The following is a 20,836-nucleotide window of genomic DNA, read 5'->3' on the forward strand; positions in this document are numbered from 1 at the left end:
CTGAGGAGCTCCACCTGGCCTCCACAGTGATCCCTTCAAGGAGGACTTGGCCAACAGGACTGTGGTCCCTGCCCTCACTCACAGCTCTTGCACGATTCTGTGGCCCCCTCCTTCATCTTCCCCATCTCTTCTGGGGGCAGCTGGGGAAAGTGGAGGTTCTAACCTATCACAACCCCCAACCACCTCACACACAGGGGCTGAGACCAGGCCAGGGCTGGCCCCGAAGAAGGAGCCCCTGGGATGGCCGCCTCTGACCACTAAGGGCTGCTGAAGGTGGGGCCAGGGCCATGCCCCCAGTGGATGGGGCTGGATTTTGGTGCAGGGGATGCATTCCTCCAAGAGTCTGCCTTCTCCATTCCTGTGCTGTGTGAACATGGCGGGGACCAGGGCCACCAGCCATGCTCTTGCACCCCCACACACATGTGCCAGGTTGGGGTTCCAGGATATGGTCAGTGGGTGCCTCAGTGGAGAGGGGTCCAGGCAGCCCCGGTGCCTGATGACATCATGCACCTTGCTGGATGTCCTGACAAGCAAAGGCAGGAGCTCCTGGTACCAGGGAGACCTCAGAGGCCCCCTCTGCCCTTCTGGGGATACTGGTCCTCTTTAGACCAAGACAAAATATTAGCTTATCAGAGAAATATACTTAGGGTTTTCTAAGTGCATTTCCCCAACCAGCCAGTCAGCTATCGCCTGTGAACTGGCCATGTAAGTCTCTGCCTCCACACCAGACCCACCGATTGACCCCCGGGGTGGTTCTGCTGGAAGCCTTTCAGGTGGTTCTGATGGAAGTCTGACAACCAGTGCTCTGGAAGTAACCTTAGCCTGATTTGAATTCCTTGTTGGTGTGAACGCTTAACTTTTAGGAACAGGTATATTTATCACAAAGAAATCCAAAGCAATAGGGGAGGTACCTATACTTTCAAAAGGACTTGAATTTATGTAAATTTAAAAAGGGGGTGGGGCTCAGGTGCAGTGGCTCATGCCTGTAATCCCAGCATTTTGGGAGGCCGAGGCGGGAGGGTCACTTGAGTCCAGGAGCTCGAGACCAGCCTGGGCAACATGACAAGACCTCATTTCTACAAAAATAAAATAACACCAAAAATTAGCCAGGTATGATGGCGCGCGCCTGTGGTCCCAGCTACTCCTGAGGCTGAGGTGAGGGTATCTCCTGAGCTCAGGATGTGGAGGCTGCAGTGAGCTGAGATCATGCCACTACACTGCAGCCTGGGCGACAGAGTGAGACCCCTGTCTCAAAACAAAAAAACAGAGGCGTGGGGAAGCAGTAACAAGCACAGGTGTCCTCAGCCCGTGGATGGCAGCGCCCACCTCCACCCGCCAGTGCCCTCCTGCTCCCCTTCCTCCCCCCTGGCCACCCCTGGGCATTCCCAGCCCTGCAGCGCCGACGCTGGCGGGGAGGCCACCCGCCCCCAGCGGAGGGCTCCGCGATAGCTGCAGCGGCGGTGGGGGTCCCGCAGACTTTGGGGCCCATGGTTTGAAGGCTGTTCACAGGCACCCCGAGACAGCATCCCCCCTCCGGGCGCACTGGATTTGACATTGCAGGACGCGCTGCTGGAAGCCCCCCAGGCCCCGCAGCTCACAGACCCGGACTCCGCCTCGGGTTCCCGAGGGCGCGGGGAGGCGCTGCGGGACGCCCAACAGGTGCGTGTTATGTCCCCAGGCCCCGCGCTCCGGGCGGAGTAGAGAGCTCGGGAGCCCGCAGCCCGGGGAGAGGGGGCGGGACGGTGCCCCGGGGCAGGGCTGGGTGGCGGCCACCGTCCTCCCGGGCGGGGCGGGCCGCCTCGACGCCGCCCTCCCGGGCGGCCAATGGAGGCCGAGGCCCCGCGCCTGGATTGGAGCGGGCGCGGGGGGTCAGCCAGCCTCGGGGGCCGGGGCCCGGCCGGGGGCGGGGGGCAGGCGAGGCGAGGCGAGGCGAGGCGGGCGCCGTCCGCGCGGTTATAAGGCGGGGAGTTCCCTGCGCCGCGAGCCGGGAGGCGCACGCTCGCTCGTACGGCGGCCGCGGCGGCAGGGCGGGGCCGGAGCAGCGGGCGGCGGCGGAGGCGGCCCCCGGGAGCGCTCCTCGCTTCCCTCGGGGTCTCGCTCGGACCTCGGCCACCGCCTGGGATCCCCAGGACTCGTGCGTGCAGCATGGGCGGCGTCGGGGAGCCCGGTCCGCGGGAGGGATCCGCGCAGCCGGGGGCACCGCTGCCCACCTTCTGCTGGGAGCAGATCCGCGCGCACGACCAGCCCGGCGACAAGTGGCTGGTCATCGAGCGCCGCGTCTACGACATCAGCCGCTGGGCACAGCGGCACCCAGGGGGCAGCCGCCTCATCGGCCACCACGGCGCTGAGGACGCCACGGTAAGGAAGCCGTAAGGAAGCCACCCACCGGCGGGTGGAGCCTGGAGCTCGGTCGTGGGCGTGATGTCCCGCTCCACCTGTGGGGCCTTAGCATCCTCCCTCCCCTCGCTGACCTTTGACCTCCACGCCGGGACCCAGAGTTGGGGTGGACTAGCCAGGGTCAGATGTGGGGTAGGGAGGCCAGTTCCCTGTGTGGAGGACCCGCAGCTGTCCATGGAGCAGGTCTGCGGGGGAGGAGGGGGCCTCAGAGGTGGGTGTGTCATGCTGCAGAGCCTGTCCTCGGTGAGGGGCTGCCCTGTTGCTCGCAGGTCCCTGTTTCAGTTCTGCGTCCCCATGCTGGGTGCTTGCTGAGTGCTAGGGGTGGGGCAGGGCAGGGTCCCCAGGGGCCGGTAAGGAGCTGCCATTAGAGGCTGGGGGCTGGGCCGGCCTGAGGTCTGTGGCTTTCCCAAGAGCTTCTGTAAAGGGCTCAGGGACAGTGACTCACCTCTTCGGGCTAGCAGCTGCACGTGGGAGGGCTTTGCCAGCCAGGCTGGGTGGGCCTCTCCGGGAAGCACAGTCACCCCAGGAACAGGCTGGCCCCTGGGGACCCCAACTTCCCAACCCCAGCCCCTGTCTAGACAGGGAGGGATGTAGCCTGGTCCCAGGGTACTGTCTGGCTGGAGTCCGGTGGTGGAGCAGCCGGACCAGCCCCTTTTCCTCAGTTCCCCACCTGGATAATAGGGGTTGGGGCCACGATGCCCTGTCCTGACCATCCAAATTTCTAGGTTGGCCACACTGAGTACCAGGAAGGTCTTCAAGACCCGAGACATGAATTCTGAATGTTGGCGCTTTGGGCAGCAGAGGAGATTCTGTCCGGTCCCAGGACTGTGGGTGTCCGTCTTGCCAGGGCCACCTGCTCTCTGCTGATTGCCATCTCCAGCACATTGTACAATCTTCCCTGGACTCTTTGAGGAAGAAAGCCCCTCTTTTCCCCTCCACTCCATGAGGCTGAGGAGTGAGAATAAGAATCCTCCTGAAATTCTAAAAAAAAAAAAAAGAGAGAAAGCCTTATCCCTGGGTGCTCAGGGGCCAGACGCTGGCCCGAGGGGACAGCACAGCCGTGGGATGAAGCAGCCCAGGGGCAGTGTTTGAGTGTGCAGGTGTTTGCATGTCTGGGTGAGTGTGGGGGTGTGTGCCTGCCTTTCTGCCAGGGCATGGCGAGATGAGGGGCACGGCTTCTCCCCATTGGCCTGGCTGAGCCCTGGCCTCCCTTCAAGGAGTCTTGTGGATGCCTGCTCTGGTCTGTTTTAAAAAAATATGTTTTATTTATCATTTATTATTTGTTTAAAAATAGAGACAGGGTCTCACTATGTTGCTCAGGTTGGACTCAAAGTCCTGGGTTCAAGCATTCCTCCTGCCTCAGCCTCCCAAAGTTCTGGGATTAAAGGCATGAGCAACCACTCCCGGCCTGCTCTGGTCTTTTGTAACCTGGAGGACAGTATAGATACAGAAAACTTTACTCCCCGCACCCCCCACCAACCGCTGGAGAGAGAGGAGTCTTGCTCTGTCACCCAGACTGGAGTGCAATGGCGCCATCTTGGCTCACTGCAACCTCCACCTCCCAGGTTCAAGTGATTCTCCTGCCTCAGGCTCTGAGTAGCTGGGATTACGGGCACGTGCCACCATGTCTGGCGTATTGTATTTTTAGTAGAGATGGGGTTTCACCATGTTGGCCAAGCTGGTCTTGAACTCCTGACCTCGTGATCCACCCACCTCCGCCTCCCAAAGTGCTGGGATTATAGGCGTGAGCCACCACGCCCAGCCGGGATATAGAAAGCTTTTATTTCATCACTTTCCTGCCTGATGCCAGGCCCATGCTGGGGTTCCTCCCAAGTGGAATTACTGACTTAACATTTAGCTTGGGATGCTGAGACTTCCATCACACAGTTTTCTCATTGATTCGCAGCCAAGAATATCTGTTTTAAAAACGTCTCAGGCCGGGAGCGGTGGCTCACGCCTGTAATCCCAGCACTTTGGGAGGCTGAAGTGGGCAGATCACCTGAGGTCGGGAGTTTGAGACCAGCCTGACCAACATGGAGAAACCCTGTCTCTACTAAAAAAATACAAAATTAGCCAGGCATGGTGGCGCATGCCTGTCATCCAAGCACTTTGGGAGGCTGAGGCAGGAGAATCCCTTGAACCCAGGAGACGGAGGTTCCAGTGCGCCGAGGTCGCGCCATTGCACTTGGGCAACAAGAGCGAAACTCTGTCTCAAACGAACAAACAAATAAACAAAAAATATCTCTCTGCTCCTTGGGGCTGGGTCCCAGCTCTGCTGTTGGAGGCGCTGAGTGACCCTGAAGCAAAGCAGGCATGTCACGCCTCTGTGCCTCAGTTTACTCATCTGTAAAGTGGGGCGAGCTGGGGCAGACAGTGAGCTGGCTGAGGGCAGGATCATGTCTTCTCAAGTCCATGGCCCAGGGCTGCCATGTAGTAGTTTGTATTCGGTAAATGCTGCTGGCCCCTAAGTATGACTGTGCCCTGCAAACTGCAGTGTACGGTGGGACAGCCCTGCACGGCTACCCCTTTCCTGGGTGTCCTTAGCTGGTTTCGGTCCTATCTGTAGTAGGAAGGGAACACTTTAGGCTGTCTCTTAGCTCCCTCAAGGCCCCACAGCCTGGACTAGAGTTGCCAGAAACACTTGGTCCAATCAGGACAAAGGGACTGAGGTTGCTGGGGCGGAGCAATCAGCCTTTGTCCATGACGAATCCTCAGGGCAGACCAGGGGTTGGGCCAGCCCAGTGCCCTGTGTAGTTGAGCCCAGGCCCCAGGCATCCCATCCTGGGCGGTGGCCTCAGGTGGAGGTGGGGCAGCCAGTTGCCAGGGCTGTGTTCCGGCCGTCACCTCTCACCAGCCCCGGCTGCCCATCAGCTGTTCTCATGTCCAGGCAATGAAGCCTTCCTGCCAGGAAATTCCCAGAGTTTCTATGCCATGAAGTCAGCCTGTGACCATCTTGGGACACAAGGCCGGGTGCCCTGGGGAGAGTACTCTGGGCCCTTGGCCAGGTTTGTCTGAGAGTCATAGGCAGCCTGATACTAGTGGAGCCAGCCAGGGAGATGAGGCTCAGCCGCTGCTGGCCATAAGTATACAAGGGCCATGTGCTGAGCGCCTACTGTGTGCCAGGTTTTGAATTCAGTACTTGATTTATTGAAACTGTCTCTTTTAATCCTCAAAGTGCCCCTATGAGGCAGGTGCCATTTGTTGTTATTGCCACTTGACAGATGAGAAAACAAAGGCTCAGAGAGGCAGAGTGGCTTGAAATTCAGTGATTGGTCCGGGATTTGAATCCACAGCCATGTTCTTAAGTGCATGCTATGCTGCCACCTAGCCTGTTTATTTCCAGCACTCATTCGTTCTTCAATGATTGACTCATTAAATCCATCAGTGAGCATCTTATCTGTGTCACGTACAGTTCTCACCTCTGAAGCTGTGAGCAAAACTTCTACAGGGAATGAGTTCACAGCAGAGGGATCAGCTAGAGCAAAGGCTCAGAGGTGGGACCGTGTGTCCTGTGTTCCAGGAATACAGTGTGGCTGCAGCAGAGAGCAGTGGAGAGAGAGCCTGGCAGTGAGGTCTAGAGGCAGCCGGGCTGGCTCATGCTGGATGTTTGTGTCCTCGGAAGGACTTTGGCTTTATTCTAAAGAGGATGGGGAGCCTCAGAGAGCAGAGCAGGGAAGCCTGGGGAGTCTGATGGACATTTGAAAGGATCCTTAATGGAGAGAGCGAAGGCAGAGCCTTCCAGAAGGGCAAGAGAAGGGAGGATGGAGACCTGCCCTCCCCCAGGGGAGACCACTTAGAAGAGGTAGAGTGTGGCCAGGGCAGAGAGCAGGAGAGGCTGTGGACACAGGCACACTGGTCCAGTGCGAGCCATTAGACATTAGATTTAGCTGCATGTTGTCTTTAGAGAGGGAGCCAGCCTGGCCTCGCTCTATGATCTTGGACACATCCTTTCACTTCTGTTTCTCAGTTTCCCCATTAGTGTGATGAGGATGAGAATGCTTGTGTCCTGGGCACACTGTGAGGGTGGTGCTGGGCACCTGGGTGCCTGGTTACCATGGGCAACAAAGCTGTATTCATGGGTGTGGTGAACGCATTGCCCACAGCTCCTCAGGGCAGATGGGTTTCCCAGCAGCCCCTGGTGCCCTTTCGGCTGAAGCCCTAACTGGGAAAATCCAAGTTCCAGCAGACCCCTGAGCCCTCTGCCTTCGGGCCCTCCTTCTAGGCGGTCCTCTGAGCCTGGCCTGAGCTGGAGGAGGTAGTGGCCAGTGCTGCGCCGGAGGCTGCATCATAGCAATTGCAGCCAACAGTTACTGACTAGGCACTGTTCTGAGGGGTTTAGATGTGGTAACTGATTGAATTTGCCTAACAACTTTATGAGGTAAGTCCTATTGTTAACCCATTTTGTAGATGAGAAAGAGTTTGAAACTGGGTGGTGTAATGGAACCTTCTTGGGACCCTTGAAGGGTAGGGCCTTCATACGTGGGCCATGAGGGTAGGGTTTGTGTCTGGGTGGGAGCTGGGGAGGGACAGGACTAGGACCGGGCAGATTTGAGGACACGGGAGTTGAGGGGGGTGGCTCCAGAGCCACTCCACTCCCTCCTACCACACTGACTGCCTTGAAAGTCCCCTAATGACCACTCCCATGAAGTGGGACTGCTCTGGGCCTCTCGCAGGCATTTTCTGCAAGGCCACCGCCCACCCAGGCCCCTTCCCCAGAGGAGTTGCAGTGCCCTGCCCCTTCCTTGTGGAAGAGTTGGCGTCAGCAGGATACTGCCCCTGGGCGTCCCTCTCGGTCTCTTCCTGCGGGTTTCTGATGAAACAGCCAGGCTCCAGTAGTGGAGCCAGAGGTCAGTGGTGGAGAGAGGACCAGGAGCCAGAGGGTGTAGCTGCTTTGGGGCTACTGTGGGGTCAGGGACACCTGTGAGGCCAAACATCCTGGCTGCAAAAGACTTCACATATATGCCCACCCCTCGCCAGGACATCGAGGGGTGCTGGGGGACAGGGATGGCTTCCTGGGGACGTCTGCTTTCGAGTTGGGCTCCGCTACACAGGCCAAATTTGGATGTCCCATGTTTAGAGCTGTGTTTCTTTTGGACCTCTTTGGGCCTCAGTTTCCTCATCTGTAAAATGGGATATTGATAGTGCTTATGGAGCATGGTGTGCTGGGCATGCTCCTGCTCTACCCACCCACCTGGGAGAGGAGAGAGGCAGGAATGTCCTGGGGGTATCCTTTGAGGCATAGCCCTGTCACCCCAACCTCCTACAAAGGCATGAGAAGGCAGGAAGGACAGACCCCGACCACCTGAGCCCTCAGCAGCCCTGCCACACTCCCTGCTTCACCCCCTTCCTGACTGATCTGGAACATTCTGGATTCTTCTAGGGAGTGACCAAAAATCCCTCCCTGCCCTGCTGTGTCTCTGGGGTGGAAGGAGGCTCCCAGCCCCTGCTCTATCCCAGCCTCAGGCTTGGCCAGGACTTAACAGGCAGGCAGAGAAGCAGCTTCTCCACTCTCTTCCCCGACACCTACAGGCCCCTCCTGCAGGCACTTACCTCTAAGTGGACTCTCAGGAGGAGGCGCATCAGGGCTGCAGGGCTAGGAAAGAGGTGGGCTATGGAGCTCTTGCCAACCACCAGGCCCCTTCTAAGTGCTTTAGTGCCACCGACTCCATCCTCCCAGCAGCCTTGTGAGATGGGGATTTGTGGTTCTCAGTTTACTGATGAGAAATACTGATGAGAGAGGGGTGTGGTCTTGTCTGGGGCTCCCTAGCTCCTGGGTAGCAGCTCAGGTTCCATCCTGGGCAGGCCGGCTCTGGGATCCCTCCCCTTACCAGCTGCTGTGTGGGCTTCATGGTGGGGCTGGGGCAGGGCATGAGCTCTTGGGACCAACTGAGCCACTCTAGGCTTCCAGGGACTAAGGCCAGGCCGAGCTGTCTCTGCGTTCTGAAGGAGCATGAACATCACAGAAGATAGGCCTGGGTTCGAATCCCAGCTCTGCCACTACTAACTGTGACCTGGGCAGGTGTCCCTTCCCGCTGAGCCTTCATTTCCTCACCAGCAAAATGGTTCGTGCCCCTGCTTTGGGGGCTGTGGAGGTTTGGCTCTTGTTTACTTGTTCGTACCTGCTGTTGAGCAGCTGCTCTGTGCCGGCCTCAGAGGATGCTGCTGTGAACAGAGCCGGTCGCTGCCTGCGGGAGTTTGTGTTTAGGGGTGCCGTGTTGATTCCAGCGCTTTCACCCAGCTCTGCTTTGGTACCCAGTGAAAGACCTCGAGTTCCGCTTTCCCCTCACTTGGGTGTGTGTGGGGGTTGGGGGGACAGGGCTTGGTGCACATACCCCTGGGTGGATGTTCCTGGGTGCACTTAGGGTGGGTGAGGGTGGGACCTCCCACAATTCCCTGAGGCTCCATTGATGAGGCCCAAGAACCAACCACCCTCCTGCGCCCGCAGCCCACGCTCCCAGCAGCTGGCCCTTGGCTTCTTGAGATAGTGACTGGCCTCATGGCAAGGACCCCCGCACCCCACCTAGGAAAACTGCTGCCTCCCGCTCTGGTCCAGGAGTGGCCACAAGCACAGTTTTTCATTTTTTTCACTTTAAGTTCTGGAATACATGTGCAGAATGTGCAGGTCTGTTACATAGGTATACATGTGCCATGGTGGTTGGCTGCACCTGTCAACCCGTCATCTAGGTTTTAAGCTCCACATGCATTAGGCATTTGTCCTAATGTTCTCCCTTCCCTTGTCCCTCAACCCCCGAACAGGCCCCGGTGTGTGATGTTCCCCTCCCTGTGTCCATGTGTTCTCATTATTCAGCTCCCACTTACGAGTGAGAAGAGACCTGGGCTCTGATCTAACCTCAGTCAAATGGAACTGTGTGACCTTGAAGAAGTAGCTTAACCTCTCTAAGTCTTAGTTTCTGCATGGCCCCCCCACCCATCCTTAAGGAGGGGCCCAGAGAGGACCAGGTCACATGACCTCAGCCAGTTCCAGAAAAGGCTGTTTGCTGGTCTGTCAGGTTTCAGCCTGAGTCCAGGCCCCTGCCCTACTCGCACTCCCTGACAGCATGAGAAGCACAGCCCTGGGGTGCCCACCCAGCCCTGAGAGCCCAGCCTGCTTCTCAGGGAACTGTCACAGCCCCACCTGTCCCTCCCCCAACTGGAGCCCTGTCAATGGCTTTGGGGTTCTCTGACACAGCCTTGAGGGGGCTCATACCTCCCCTTATCATTGCAAGGGATAGATCTGGCTTGAAGACCCTTGGGTGGGCTTGGCTCTGTCCTCCCTGTCAGTGCCTCGACAGGGCTGGCCTGGGTGAATCAGGACCAACGGGAAAGGAGGCGAGAAGACCAGTCTGGACCCAAGATCCTCAGCTCAAGAAGGTGTCCCCAGAACTGACACGGGATGAGAGAGGGAAGGGCTGGGAGGGAGGAGATTCTGGGGCCGCAGCCACAGCTAGCATGTTGTACCGGGTGCGTCTGTGCTTGCCGGCTGCATCTTTGCGTACCTTGTGTGCAAGGCTGTGTTTGGCTGAGTGTTCATGTGGGCCGTGATTGTGGGCATGTTTCTGAGTGATGCCTGCTGGGGTGGGCTGGTGGGTGTGTCTGCATGTGTGTGTGCGTCTGGGGAGTCGCAAAGGAGAGAGAGAGACCCGGCATCACGCCGGCTCAGCCTGAAAAAGATAGGACATCCTGGCATGTGCTGCAACATGGATGGACCGTAAGGACACTGTGCTGAGTGACACAAGCCAGAGGCAAAGGGACAAATGTGATTTCTCCCAGATGAGGTTCCTGGAGGAGGCAGATCTGTATGGACAGAAGTTAGCATGGTGGTTGCCAGGGGCAGGGGGAGGAGAGAGTGGAGAATTGGTATTTAATGGGGACCGAGTTTCAGTTGCGGAAGGTGAAAAGGTTCTGGAGCTGGATGATGGTGATGGTTGGGTAACACTGTGCATGCACTTAATACCACTGAGCTGTACACCTAAGCATGCTTACAATGGTGAATTTCATGTATATTTTACTACAATTGTTTAAAAATTGGCTGGGTGTGGTGGCTTACGCCTGTAATCCCAACACTTTAGGAGGCCAAGGCAGGAGGATTGCTTGAGCTCAGGAGTTCAACACCAGCCTGGGCAATATGGTGAAACCCCAACTCTACAAAATATATAAAAATTAGCCTGGTGTGGTGGTTTGTACCTGTAATCCCACCTACTCAGTAGGCTAAGGCACAAGAATCTCTTGAACCTGGGAGGCAGAGGTTACAGTAAGCTGAGATCACGCCACTGCCCCCCAGTCTGGGCGACAGAGCAAGACTCTGTCTCAACAAATAAAAAATAAATTAAAAAATTAGAGGCTAGGTGTGGCTCACACCTGTAATCTCAGCACTTTGGGAAGCTGAGATGGGGGGGATCGCTTGAAGTCGGGTGTTTAAGACATACCTGTGCAACATAGTGAAATCCTGACTCTATAAAAAAAACTCAAAAGTTAATGAGACACGGTGGCATGTGCCTGTAGTCCCAGCTGCTGGGGAGGCTGAGGTGGGAGGATCACTTACGACCAGGATTTCAATGCTGCAGTGAGCTGTGATTGCACCACTGCACTCCAGCCTGGTGACAGAGCGAGGCCCTGTCTCAAATAAATTTTTCAGTGTTTTTGTGGGCTGGGCGTGGTGGCTCATTCCTGTAATTCCAACACTTTGGGAGGCTGAGGTGGGGTGGATTGCTTGAGCCCGGGAGTTTAAGACCAGCTGGGCAACATTGCAAACCTCATCTCTACAAAATAATTAAAAATTAGCTGGCCCCAGTGGTACGCACCTGTACCAACAACTACGGGAGAGGCTGAGGTGGGAGGATCACCTGAGCCCGGGAGGTTGAGGCTGCGGTGAGCCGTGATTGCACCACTGCACTCTAGCCTGGGCGATACAGCAAGACCCTGTCTCAAAAAAAAAAAAAAAAGTCACCCAGTGGGGTCAGCAGAACCCCAAGAGTCTTCTTCCCTCCCAGCTTCCCTGTACACCAGCCCCAGCTCCGCAGGTAGCCGGGGGCCCAGACAGCTTCCTGGGGACCCCGCAGCCTTCCCTCTGCCCCTTTTTCTACGAGTTTTGCTGCCCCTGTTTCAGGATTCATGTCCAGAGTGGGTGAGATCTGCACTTATACAGCCCCTCCTCTGTGATGAAGGAGCCAAGTCAGCCCAGGTTATTCTAGAAGGGGCACCCTACCAGCCCCCCAGTCCGCATGCTGCCCTGGGCCTCTAAAAGCAGGCAAGGGGACCCCTAGCAGATCATGTCGGTGTTACCTCTTAGTGGGTGCTGGAGGGACCTGAAGTGCTTTCTTCCCCCAGGGTTGTAGGAGAATGTCCTGGCAGTGACTTCAGGGCCCCGCTGTCACTTCCGTTTTAACCTACACCAGCTGGCAGGCTCATTAGCAAGAGGACAATAGGAGGCCCCTGTCCTCAGTCAGCTTTCTGCAAAAGGTGTTTCCTTTAGCAACCGGGAGGCCTCCCTTCTCCAGACCCGTGGGGACAACACCACCCAGCTGCTGGTTCTATAGTCGAGGCTGCTGTATGGCTCTGGCTAGCCCATTCAGAGAGAGACTCTGAAAGTACAAGGAAAAACATCAGTCCAAGACCTGTGAGCAATTAGTGAGCTGATTACAATACCACGACCACTGGCAGACCCGGAGGGCTACAGGAGCCCAGGTGTGAAGTTCAAGCTTGCTGAACTTCTGGGGCCATTTCCTGGCTGGTCTCTTTCCCTGGCCCTTATCTTTCTTCTGGTCTGTCTTTTCCTCTCACCCTCTTTCTTTACTCTTTCTTCCTTCTGCATTGTATTCCTTCCAGCTATTACACAGAATGGCAAGAATGTTAGATTATTCATTTTATTTATTATTTTTTCTTTTTTGTAAAAACAGAGACAAGGTCTCACTATGTGGCCCAGGCTGGTCTTGAACTCCTAGCCTCAAGTAATTTTTGTGCCTCGGCCTCTTACAGTGCTGGGATTACAGATGTGAACCACCATGCCTGGCCCATTTTATTTACTTAAAAAAATTAGGCTGGGCACGGCGGCTCACGCCTATAATTCCAGCACTTTGGGAGGCAAAGGCGGGCAGATCACCTGAGGTCAGGAATTAAAGACCAGCTTGGCCACCTGGGGTCAGGAGTTTGAGACCAGCTACTTGGAAGGCTGAGACAGGAGAATCACTTGAACCCAGGAGGTAGAGGATGCAGTGAACTGAGATCGTGCCATTGCACGCCAGCCTGGGCAACAGAGCAAGACTCTGTCTCAAAAAAAAAAAAAAATTATATTTTCTACTCCTGCTTCCTGCTTTGTAAGTCAAATGAGTTTAACTGTTCAAGTGTCTTCCTTGCAAACCCCCAAGGACTCAATGTGTGTGGCCCTTGACTGATCCCCCCACCCCATGACCCAGTGATCCTCAAGTTTTCCCACGTACCCTTCACCCACTGCTTATGTTTGTAAAAACGGGGTGAATCAAATGTTTGTGACCGAGATCTTATTCTACATGCAGTGGAAACATGTTTGACTTACAGAAAGCTTTTTGAAAAAGTAGAACCTTTCTTCGTGGTTCAAGAAATCGGAGTCTTCCAGGGAGGTCTTTCTGTAAATCCAGAGCTGTAGATGTTTGACCATGTTCAGAGAGGGGCCCTTGTGCTGGGTAAAGCAGATGGAGCACAGCAGGCAATGGGTGAAAAGCAGGACAACCTGGGGCCCTGGGAGGACCAGGGAGGGCCCATGGGCAAGACGGACCCACTTGGTCCCATGTCTTTGACTATTCATCAGCCGGCTGACTTTCTGTCCACCTGTCATCTGCTCTGCCCATCCATCCATGGTCCTTCCGCCCGTCTCTGCTGGCTGCTACTGTGCTACTCAGCTGTGTCTGTCTGTCTGCCTGACTGTCTGCTCTCCTTCAGGATGCCTTCCGTGCCTTCCATCAAGATCTCAATTTCGTGCGCAAGTTCCTACAGCCCCTGTTGATTGGAGAGCTGGCACCAGAGGAACCCAGCCAGGATGGACCCCTGAATGTGAGCAGGGCCCTAGAGGAGCCTCAGCCTCTGAGGGAGGGGGATGGCTGGAGGGCTGGGAGATATTGTCACATGGCTAGGAGCAGCTCCCTCGGCATTCGCCCAAGGGGATGCAGGGTCAGGGCTGGGCCTCCCCTCCCCTCCCAGGGGGCAGGCAGTTGAAAGTGAAGCTGTAGGGATGCCCTGAGAAGTCCAGGGCTTCAGATCTGGTTTAGCCAGGCACTCATTTGGATCCCGAGGCAAGCTGCCTCCCTCTTGTCACCTAGCATCCCCATCTACAAGGAGGATTTTAATGAGCTGGTTTCCCTCCTGGCTCTAGCGTCTTACCTACCCCATACCTTCTGCGGGGGGAGAGGCGGCTTTGCCACCAGCCAGTGCTCCAGCTCACACCCCGGGCTGGGTACTCTCGACACTTCATTCCCCTTTGCCCACACCCCTTGGGCCTGGTGCTGGGAGGAGTGACTGGGGCTCCAGGAGAATGGGGGTGGGGAGGAATTTCTTCCTTGGCTGATCGACCCTTCTGCTATGGCAGGCACAGCTGGTCGAGGACTTCCGAGCCCTGCACCAGGCAGCCGAGGACATGAAGCTGTTTGATGCCAGTCTCACCTTCTTTGCTTTCCTACTGGGCCACATCCTGGCCATGGAGGTGCTGGCCTGGCTCCTCATCTACCTCCTGGGTCCTGGCTGGGTGCCCAGTGCCCTGGCCGCCTTCATCCTGGCCATCTCCCAGGTGACCCCGGCTCTGTGTTGCAGCCACCCTAACTGCCCAACAGACGTGGGCCCCCATGCACGCGGGCATTGTGAACATATTTGCTAAATGAACGAATGAACCTATGAAAGGATGAATGGATGAATAAACGGATGAATGAGTGAACAGCCTGAAGGCCCATCACGCGTGTCTGTGGGTCAAGCTGCGTTCCAGATGAGCCGAGAAGTTCCTTCTTTAACAAATCCTGATCAAGCACAGGGCCACTGAGCCACAGGCTGCTGCCCTGCAGCTTCGTGACACTTACAAGCCCCCTCCACTTCCCTGGGACTCAGTTCTCACCTGTAAAAAGAGAACACTGGCCCACAAGGATCTTGAAATGGAGCATTAGCACAGGGGTACCCTGCAAGCTGAAAGGATTCGCTGGGGCCCCAGGCCCTGGTGGGTTCCGTCCTTCCCAACAGCTTCTGACCCTGCCTCTCTTCCCAGGCTCAGTCCTGGTGTCTGCAACATGATCTGGGCCATGCCTCCATCTTCAAGAAGTCCCGGTGGAACCATGTGGCCCAGAAGTTCGTGATGGGGCAGCTAAAGGTGAGGGTGGGGTGGGTGGGCAGCCAGGTGCTGAGTGGCGCTGGGTCTGCCCAAGTGTGTGGGCACAGAGTGGGGGGCACAGCCTGCTCCTGAGAGCCCCCTCCTCCTCCACAGGGTTTCTCCGCCCACTGGTGGAACTTCCGCCACTTCCAGCACCACGCCAAGCCCAACATCTTCCACAAAGACCCAGATGTGACGGTGGCGCCCGTCTTCCTACTGGGGGAGTCATCCGTCGAGGTGGGTGGGGAGGGATGTGGACACCCTCTGGCTGGGCCTGCAGCTGAGGGGGAACTGATGCACTGGGTCCCCACTCTGCCCCTGACCTAGCCCCTGATCTAGCCTCCACTCTGGCTGAACCAACCCCTGCCCCCACGTCTTTCCTTCCCACCTGCCGTAGCTGCTGGGGACGACCAGCCCAGTTGTTAGAATCTAGAATTGCCTTTGACCCTTGGCCCCAGCCAGCCCCGTGACCTTGCCCAGGAGAAGGAGGTGGCCTGGAGAGCTGCTGTCTCCAGCCACTGCCTGTCTCCACAGTACGGCAAGAAGAAACGCAGATACCTACCCTACAACCAGCAGCATCTGTACTTCTTCCTGAGTGAGTGTCCATCTGTCCTTCTGGGATGGGGGAGTGCCTGGGCCTGCACTGTCCTCCCTGCTGTCCTGGACCACTCCCCGCCACTTCCTGGGGCAGGGGCATGCCTGTCAAGTCTCCCTTGTCATGGCACCCTCCCAGCCTCTGCAGCCTGTACACACTCTCCCAGCACCATGCCTTTGCCCCAGCTGTCTCCCGTGCCTGGGACACCTTGCAGCCACGGGCCATCACAGCCCTGCTGGGAGCTTCCCCAAGCCCCACGAAGAATTTCTTCCTGCCCTCACACTAGAGTGGTCTGGAGCCCTAGAGTCTTTGGGCAGTTGTTGGGGCGGACAGAGCGAGGACTCAAGGCTGGCCCTGACCTGCGGTGAAGGGTGGTGGGAGGTGGTGGGGTAAGGGCAGCCTGAGGAGGCTTAGACACAGGGTTGGGAGTGATAGGGGTCATTCTAGCCGGACGTGACCAGCACCAACATCCCAGGGACATTCCTGGAGTAACAGAGCCCCTCACTCTGCGGCCCACCCACCTGGGCAGTCCAGCCCCACTCCTGAGCGCTCTCGTGCCTCTTCCTGCAGTCGGCCCACCGCTGCTCACCCTGGTGAACTTTGAAGTGGAAAATCTGGCGTACATGCTGGTGTGCATGCAGTGGGCGGTGAGTGGGGTTGCCCAGGACCCCGGGCATACGGCTGCCGTGGCAGGAGGTGGTGCCTCGGGGGACAGTACCTGCCCATGAAGGCAAACAGGGTGCACATGTGCGTGCAACAGTGGGGCTCACATGTGTGCGCGCAGCAGGAGAGCGAGTGTGCCCGTCACCGTACGTGTGTGTGGGGGTTGAGGAATGGGGGGTGTGTGGGTCTCTCTCGGTGAGGGTGTCTTCCCAGGAGGAATTGCTGGGCCGACTCTGCCAGGCATCTGTGTCCCTGGCAGGGTCTTCCCCAACACACCCTGCGTGACACCTTTATCACTAAAGTCAGCCTCGTGAGCTGGCAGGGAAAGGACCCTGTTCCTTTACTCAACTGAGAAAACCAGAGGGGGTGGTGGCCTGTCCTGGGCTCTGAGGCAAATCAGGCAGAAGGGTTGGATGCTGAGGTCCCCCTCCCACCCACCAGGCCTCCAGACCTCGGGGCGCCTGGAGACCTCTCGGTATTGCCTCTGCCCTCCTCCGCAGGATTTGCTCTGGGCCGCCAGCTTCTATGCCCGCTTCTTCTTATCCTACCTCCCCTTCTACGGTGTCCCTGGGGTGCTGCTCTTCTTTGTTGCTGTCAGGTATGGCAGGGGGTGGCGAGGTCACACACAGGCAACAGGTGACCCCACTGCACCCCCCAACCAGAGCTCCCCTTTCCCGGTCTGCAGAATGGGGCCAGTGGCACTGCCTCCCTGGCTTGCTGGCGGAATCACGTGAACACAAGCGTGACAGGAGCCCAGGGTCAGTGGGTTTAGGGAGCATGGCCTGGCTTGTAAGTGGCCCCGTGGGGGTCAGAGCTGCTCTGGGCTCAGCCTCACAGTGGACACTGCTCCATTCAGATTCTTTAAACACTGGCAAGGGGGCGGTGACCACACTCCTATTGTACAGATAAGGAAGTCGAGGCCACTTGGAGACAGCTGCCCTCCAGCCTCCACTCAGGGTGCCTAAGTGGTGAGCTGGACCTAGGGCAGTGCCCAAGCCTCCCCACAGGGTCCTGGAGAGCCACTGGTTCGTGTGGATCACACAGATGAACCACATCCCCAAGGAGATCGGCCATGAGAAGCACCGGGACTGGGCCAGCTCTCAGGTGGGCAGCAGGGGTGGGGCTGGGTGAGGCCCGTCCTGGGTGGGGTGGGGGATCCCTGCTAGGAGCTAACTGGCAAAGGAGGGATGAGGCCCTGACGGGGCCGCCAGGTGGAGGATGGCGGGGTCAGGGATCTGCAGCGGCTTTCTCACCTGTGCCCCGCCGGCTTCCGGCAGCTGGCAGCCACCTGCAACGTGGAGCCCTCACTTTTCACCAACTGGTTCAGCGGGCACCTCAACTTCCAGATCGAGCACCAGTGAGTGTGGGTGCTGGGGGCCAGTGGGAGGTGGGGAGTGGGTCCTGGGAGGGGTCCTGGGAGGGGACCCGTGGGTGGGGCCTGTCTCTGGAAGCCACCCACTTCAGGTGCCAGCACACGCTCCCCACCCCCAGCCTCTTCCCCAGGATGCCGAGACACAACTACAGCCGGGTGGCCCCACTGGTCAAGTCACTGTGTGCCAAGCACGGCCTCAGCTACGAAGTGAAGCCCTTCCTCACTGCGCTGGTGGACATCGTCAGGTGAGGCCGCAGCCTGGCCCCTCTGCTCTGGTGGCTTCCCCAGGGCCTATGCCTGCCCTTGTCCAGGTCAGCCTCCTGCTGAGCCCCCGGGGCCCCTGAGCCTTTCTGTCCGTGTCCCATGCCCTTCCTCCCTTCCCCAGCCTTCATGCACACAGCGAGAATTTCTGGAACACCTGCTGCAGACTCACAAACACAGCAGCGCCTGCGGTGAGCAGGTCTCTGCAAACCTGCCGCCAAAGGCTGAGGGAAAGAAGCTAACAGATCCAGTTTCTCAGAAAGAAACACTTAATAGGGACTTATAAACAGAAGCCATGTCTCAGGGCCGGGCGCGGTGGCTCATGCCTGTAATTCCAGTACTTGGGGAGGCTGAGGTGGGCGGATCACTTGAGGTCAGGAGTTTGAGACCAGCCTGGCCAACGTGGTGAAACCCCGTCTCTACTAGAAAAAATACAAAAATTAGCTGGGTGTGGTGGCGGGCACCTTTAATCCCAGCTACTTGGGAGGCTGAGGGAGGAGAATCATTTGAAACCACAAAGCGGAGATTGTAATGAACTGAGATTACGCCACTGCCCTCCAGCCTGGGCGACAGAGCAAGACTCTGTCAAAAACAAACAAAAAACCGTATCTCAGGCAGCCAAGAGTTGGTACCTCCCCTCACATGCCCTCCAAAAAGAACCCTCTGTATAGCAAGCTTTTAGGGTGAGCCCCATGCAGGTGGTTCTTATGAACCTGGTGATCACTGGAGACAAGCGTCTACAGGAGGAGGTTATCTATGCCATGAGCTTGGCATTCTGGGTCAAGCATCGGTTATCAGATTTGCTTGAAGATGGCATTGCCCTTGCCATTCGACAGGCTGTTTTCCTACAATCGGAGCAAAACAGGCTCCAGGGAGCTTCCTGCCCTCTTGGAGCTGATGTTCCTTCTAGCAGAGGAAAAGGCAAGCAGTTAAAATAACAAATAAGTACATTACAGGAGATGGGCAAAAGAACAATGAAGAGCCCCTCAGGGTGGAGACAGGGGAGGGGAGGGGGCGGCCAGGCAGGGGCTGCCGTTTTTAATAATGTGGTAGGGTGGGCGGTATTGACAGGCTGACCTGTGAGCAGGGACAGGGAGGAGGGGAGAGGCCTCGACGAGGGACGTTTAGGCAGAAAGCAGAAAGCGCTTGGCCCCGAATGCCAAGCTCATGGCATGGATAACCGAGGCGGGCATGCAGGCGCTCAGGGAAGGGACACGCCCGGCTTGCATCTTGGAAAGCTGCCCCTACTGGGAATGACTGATGGGCGGGAGTCGAAGTGGAAAAGTAGAGCAAAGGACACTGCAGCCATGCAGGCGAGGGGTGATGGGGCTCAGCCCTTGCGGTCACCTTGGAGGTGGGGAACAGAGGCCAGATTCCAGGTCTTTGCACACGCTGTTCCCCTTACTTGGGTGCCCTTCCTTCCTATGCTGGGATTCAGACGCCCACTTCTCCTTCATGATCCCTCCCAGCCTGATGCTGTGAGCCCCTGCCATTTGGCACAGCCCTTTAGAGCGCCTGGCACAGGGCTTCCTAGCAGGTTGTTGACATTTCTGGCTCCACCGCCTAATATCAGGCCCAAGATGGGGTGAGCAGGTTCCACATCCTCTCTGTCCCTGGGTTGCAGTGCCCAGCAGGAGGAGGCAATGGAGAACTCGATGCAGGAGGGACAGGCCCACCCAGGCCCATGCCTGGACTTGGCCTTGGCTGCCCTCCAGCTCCCCTACCCCACACCCCTCACCCCAGTCTAGATTCCATTCCAGAGAATGAGCATTCAGCTGTTCTCCCAACCCACCCTCCGGGCCCACATCACTGCCTGCCCCCGGGGAAGGGAACCCACAGGGAGTGGGGATATCTCCGCTCACACTTACCATGGGGGATACAGGGGTGTTAGGATTTTGCAACTGAGATCCGAACACCCACCGCCACTGCCACCCCCACCTCCCAGATCCCTGAAGAAGTCTGGTGACATCTGGCTGGATGCCTACCTCCATCAGTGAAGGCAACACCCAGGCGGGCAGAGAAGGGCTCAGGGCACCAGCAACCGAGCCAGCCCCTGGTGGGACCGACACCCCCACCCCTCCACTGGCCAGCCTGGCAGTGCCCTGCCTGCCCTCCTGGTACTGTGATCTTCCCCTCAGCCCCCTCACATGTGTATTCAGCAGCCCTACGGCCTTGGCTCTGAGCCTGATGGGACAGGGGTAGAGGGAAGGTGAGCGTAGCACATTTTCCTAGAGCAAGAATTGGGGGAAAGCTGTTATTTTTATATTAAAATGCATTCAGATGTATTATGGAGTGGAGTGGTGAATTTGCATGAGTTTTGAAGCTGGGGTCTGCCCAGACTCCCCTGCAGCATTCAGGCCCTCGGCCATCACTGTGTGTGTTGGGCTGGCGGCGGGGTGAGGGGGAGCGCTAAGGAGCTCCCTTCAGCTCTAGATGCTCTGGGCCTGGGAGCTCATGGCTGCCTGGACTCAGACCTGCCCGAGGGCCTATTCACTTCCTGTTCATGCTGGGCTTACAAGTCACTTGACCCCTCTGCATGATGGGATGAGCAGGCCCAGCAGATGAGGACCCAGGGCTGGGGGCCATGTCTGCAGACGCCTCTGGACATGGACTGGGGAAGATGGTTGTGCCTCTGGACCTGCACTGGCCTCCCACAGCCCTCCATGATGGGGGGCCTCAAAGGGCCCCATGCAGCGGGCCACCTGCTGATCTCAGCACCACACCTGGCATCACACCAGTGGTGGTGGTGCAGCCTGTGCCCAGTGGCCCAAGGAGGCAACGTCGATCTCCCTCAAGCCCACCTGGGACCAGGTGCTTGCCTGTAGTTACTGCAGTGAATAAGCTGGACCCCTGAGGCATGGCCATTCCTGTCCCTGAGTCCCTGGAGTCAGGTCTTAGGCTCCTCGTCTGGCAATGGGCTGGACTGTGCCTGTGGGTTTTGGACAGTTCTGGGGAGGGCTTTGAGTTGCTTCTTGTGGCGCCCAGAATTGAGAAGCAGATCTGGCTGGACCTCTCAGTCCCCAGCACCCACACAGCCTGACAGCTCCAAGCTGAGCTGAGGGTTTCATCTGAAATGTCGGCAGCTGGAGAAAGAAAGTTTTGAGCGAGGATTTCCGTGAGACCTTTCTGGAGTGGGAGCCGGGGTCGCCCTACCAGCTGCAGGGGTTGCCCCACACTCTTTGGGCTTCCATTGGCCTGGACTGGGTTCTCTTTGGGAGGTGGAAAA

The 20,836-nt window shown here is 57.5% G+C and overlaps 1 protein-coding gene across 4 annotated transcripts; it reads left to right on the forward strand.

Annotated features, from left to right (window-relative positions):
• The first annotated feature begins 1,381 nt into the window (after window positions 1-1,381).
• Window positions 1,382-19,895, forward strand: FADS3 (fatty acid desaturase 3). 4 transcript variants are annotated; one of them, XM_074013447.1, is made up of 12 exons: window positions 1,382-1,659; window positions 13,312-13,422; window positions 13,955-14,152; window positions 14,618-14,719; window positions 14,834-14,956; window positions 15,254-15,314; window positions 15,885-15,961; window positions 16,478-16,575; window positions 16,985-17,081; window positions 17,255-17,334; window positions 17,469-17,594; window positions 19,556-19,895. In XM_074013447.1, exons 3-12 carry the CDS (start codon window positions 14,003-14,005, stop codon window positions 19,605-19,607), a joined length of 966 nt encoding a protein of 321 aa, XP_073869548.1. In that variant the 5' UTR covers window positions 1,382-1,659; window positions 13,312-13,422; window positions 13,955-14,002; the 3' UTR covers window positions 19,608-19,895. The 4 variants fall into 4 exon arrangements, 3 of the variants coding, with proteins under 3 accessions (XP_073869548.1, XP_005577670.1, XP_073869549.1); XR_012423158.1 differs by lacking the exon at window positions 1,382-1,659 and adding an exon at window positions 1,982-2,358 and having other exon boundaries at window positions 15,885-16,061; XM_005577613.4 differs by lacking the exon at window positions 1,382-1,659 and adding an exon at window positions 1,982-2,358.
• The last annotated feature ends 941 nt before the right edge of the window (window positions 19,896-20,836 follow it).

The sequence above is a fragment of the Macaca fascicularis genome, chromosome 14 (assembly GCF_037993035.2).
Source record: "Macaca fascicularis isolate 582-1 chromosome 14, T2T-MFA8v1.1".
NCBI lineage: Eukaryota > Metazoa > Chordata > Mammalia > Primates > Cercopithecidae > Macaca > Macaca fascicularis.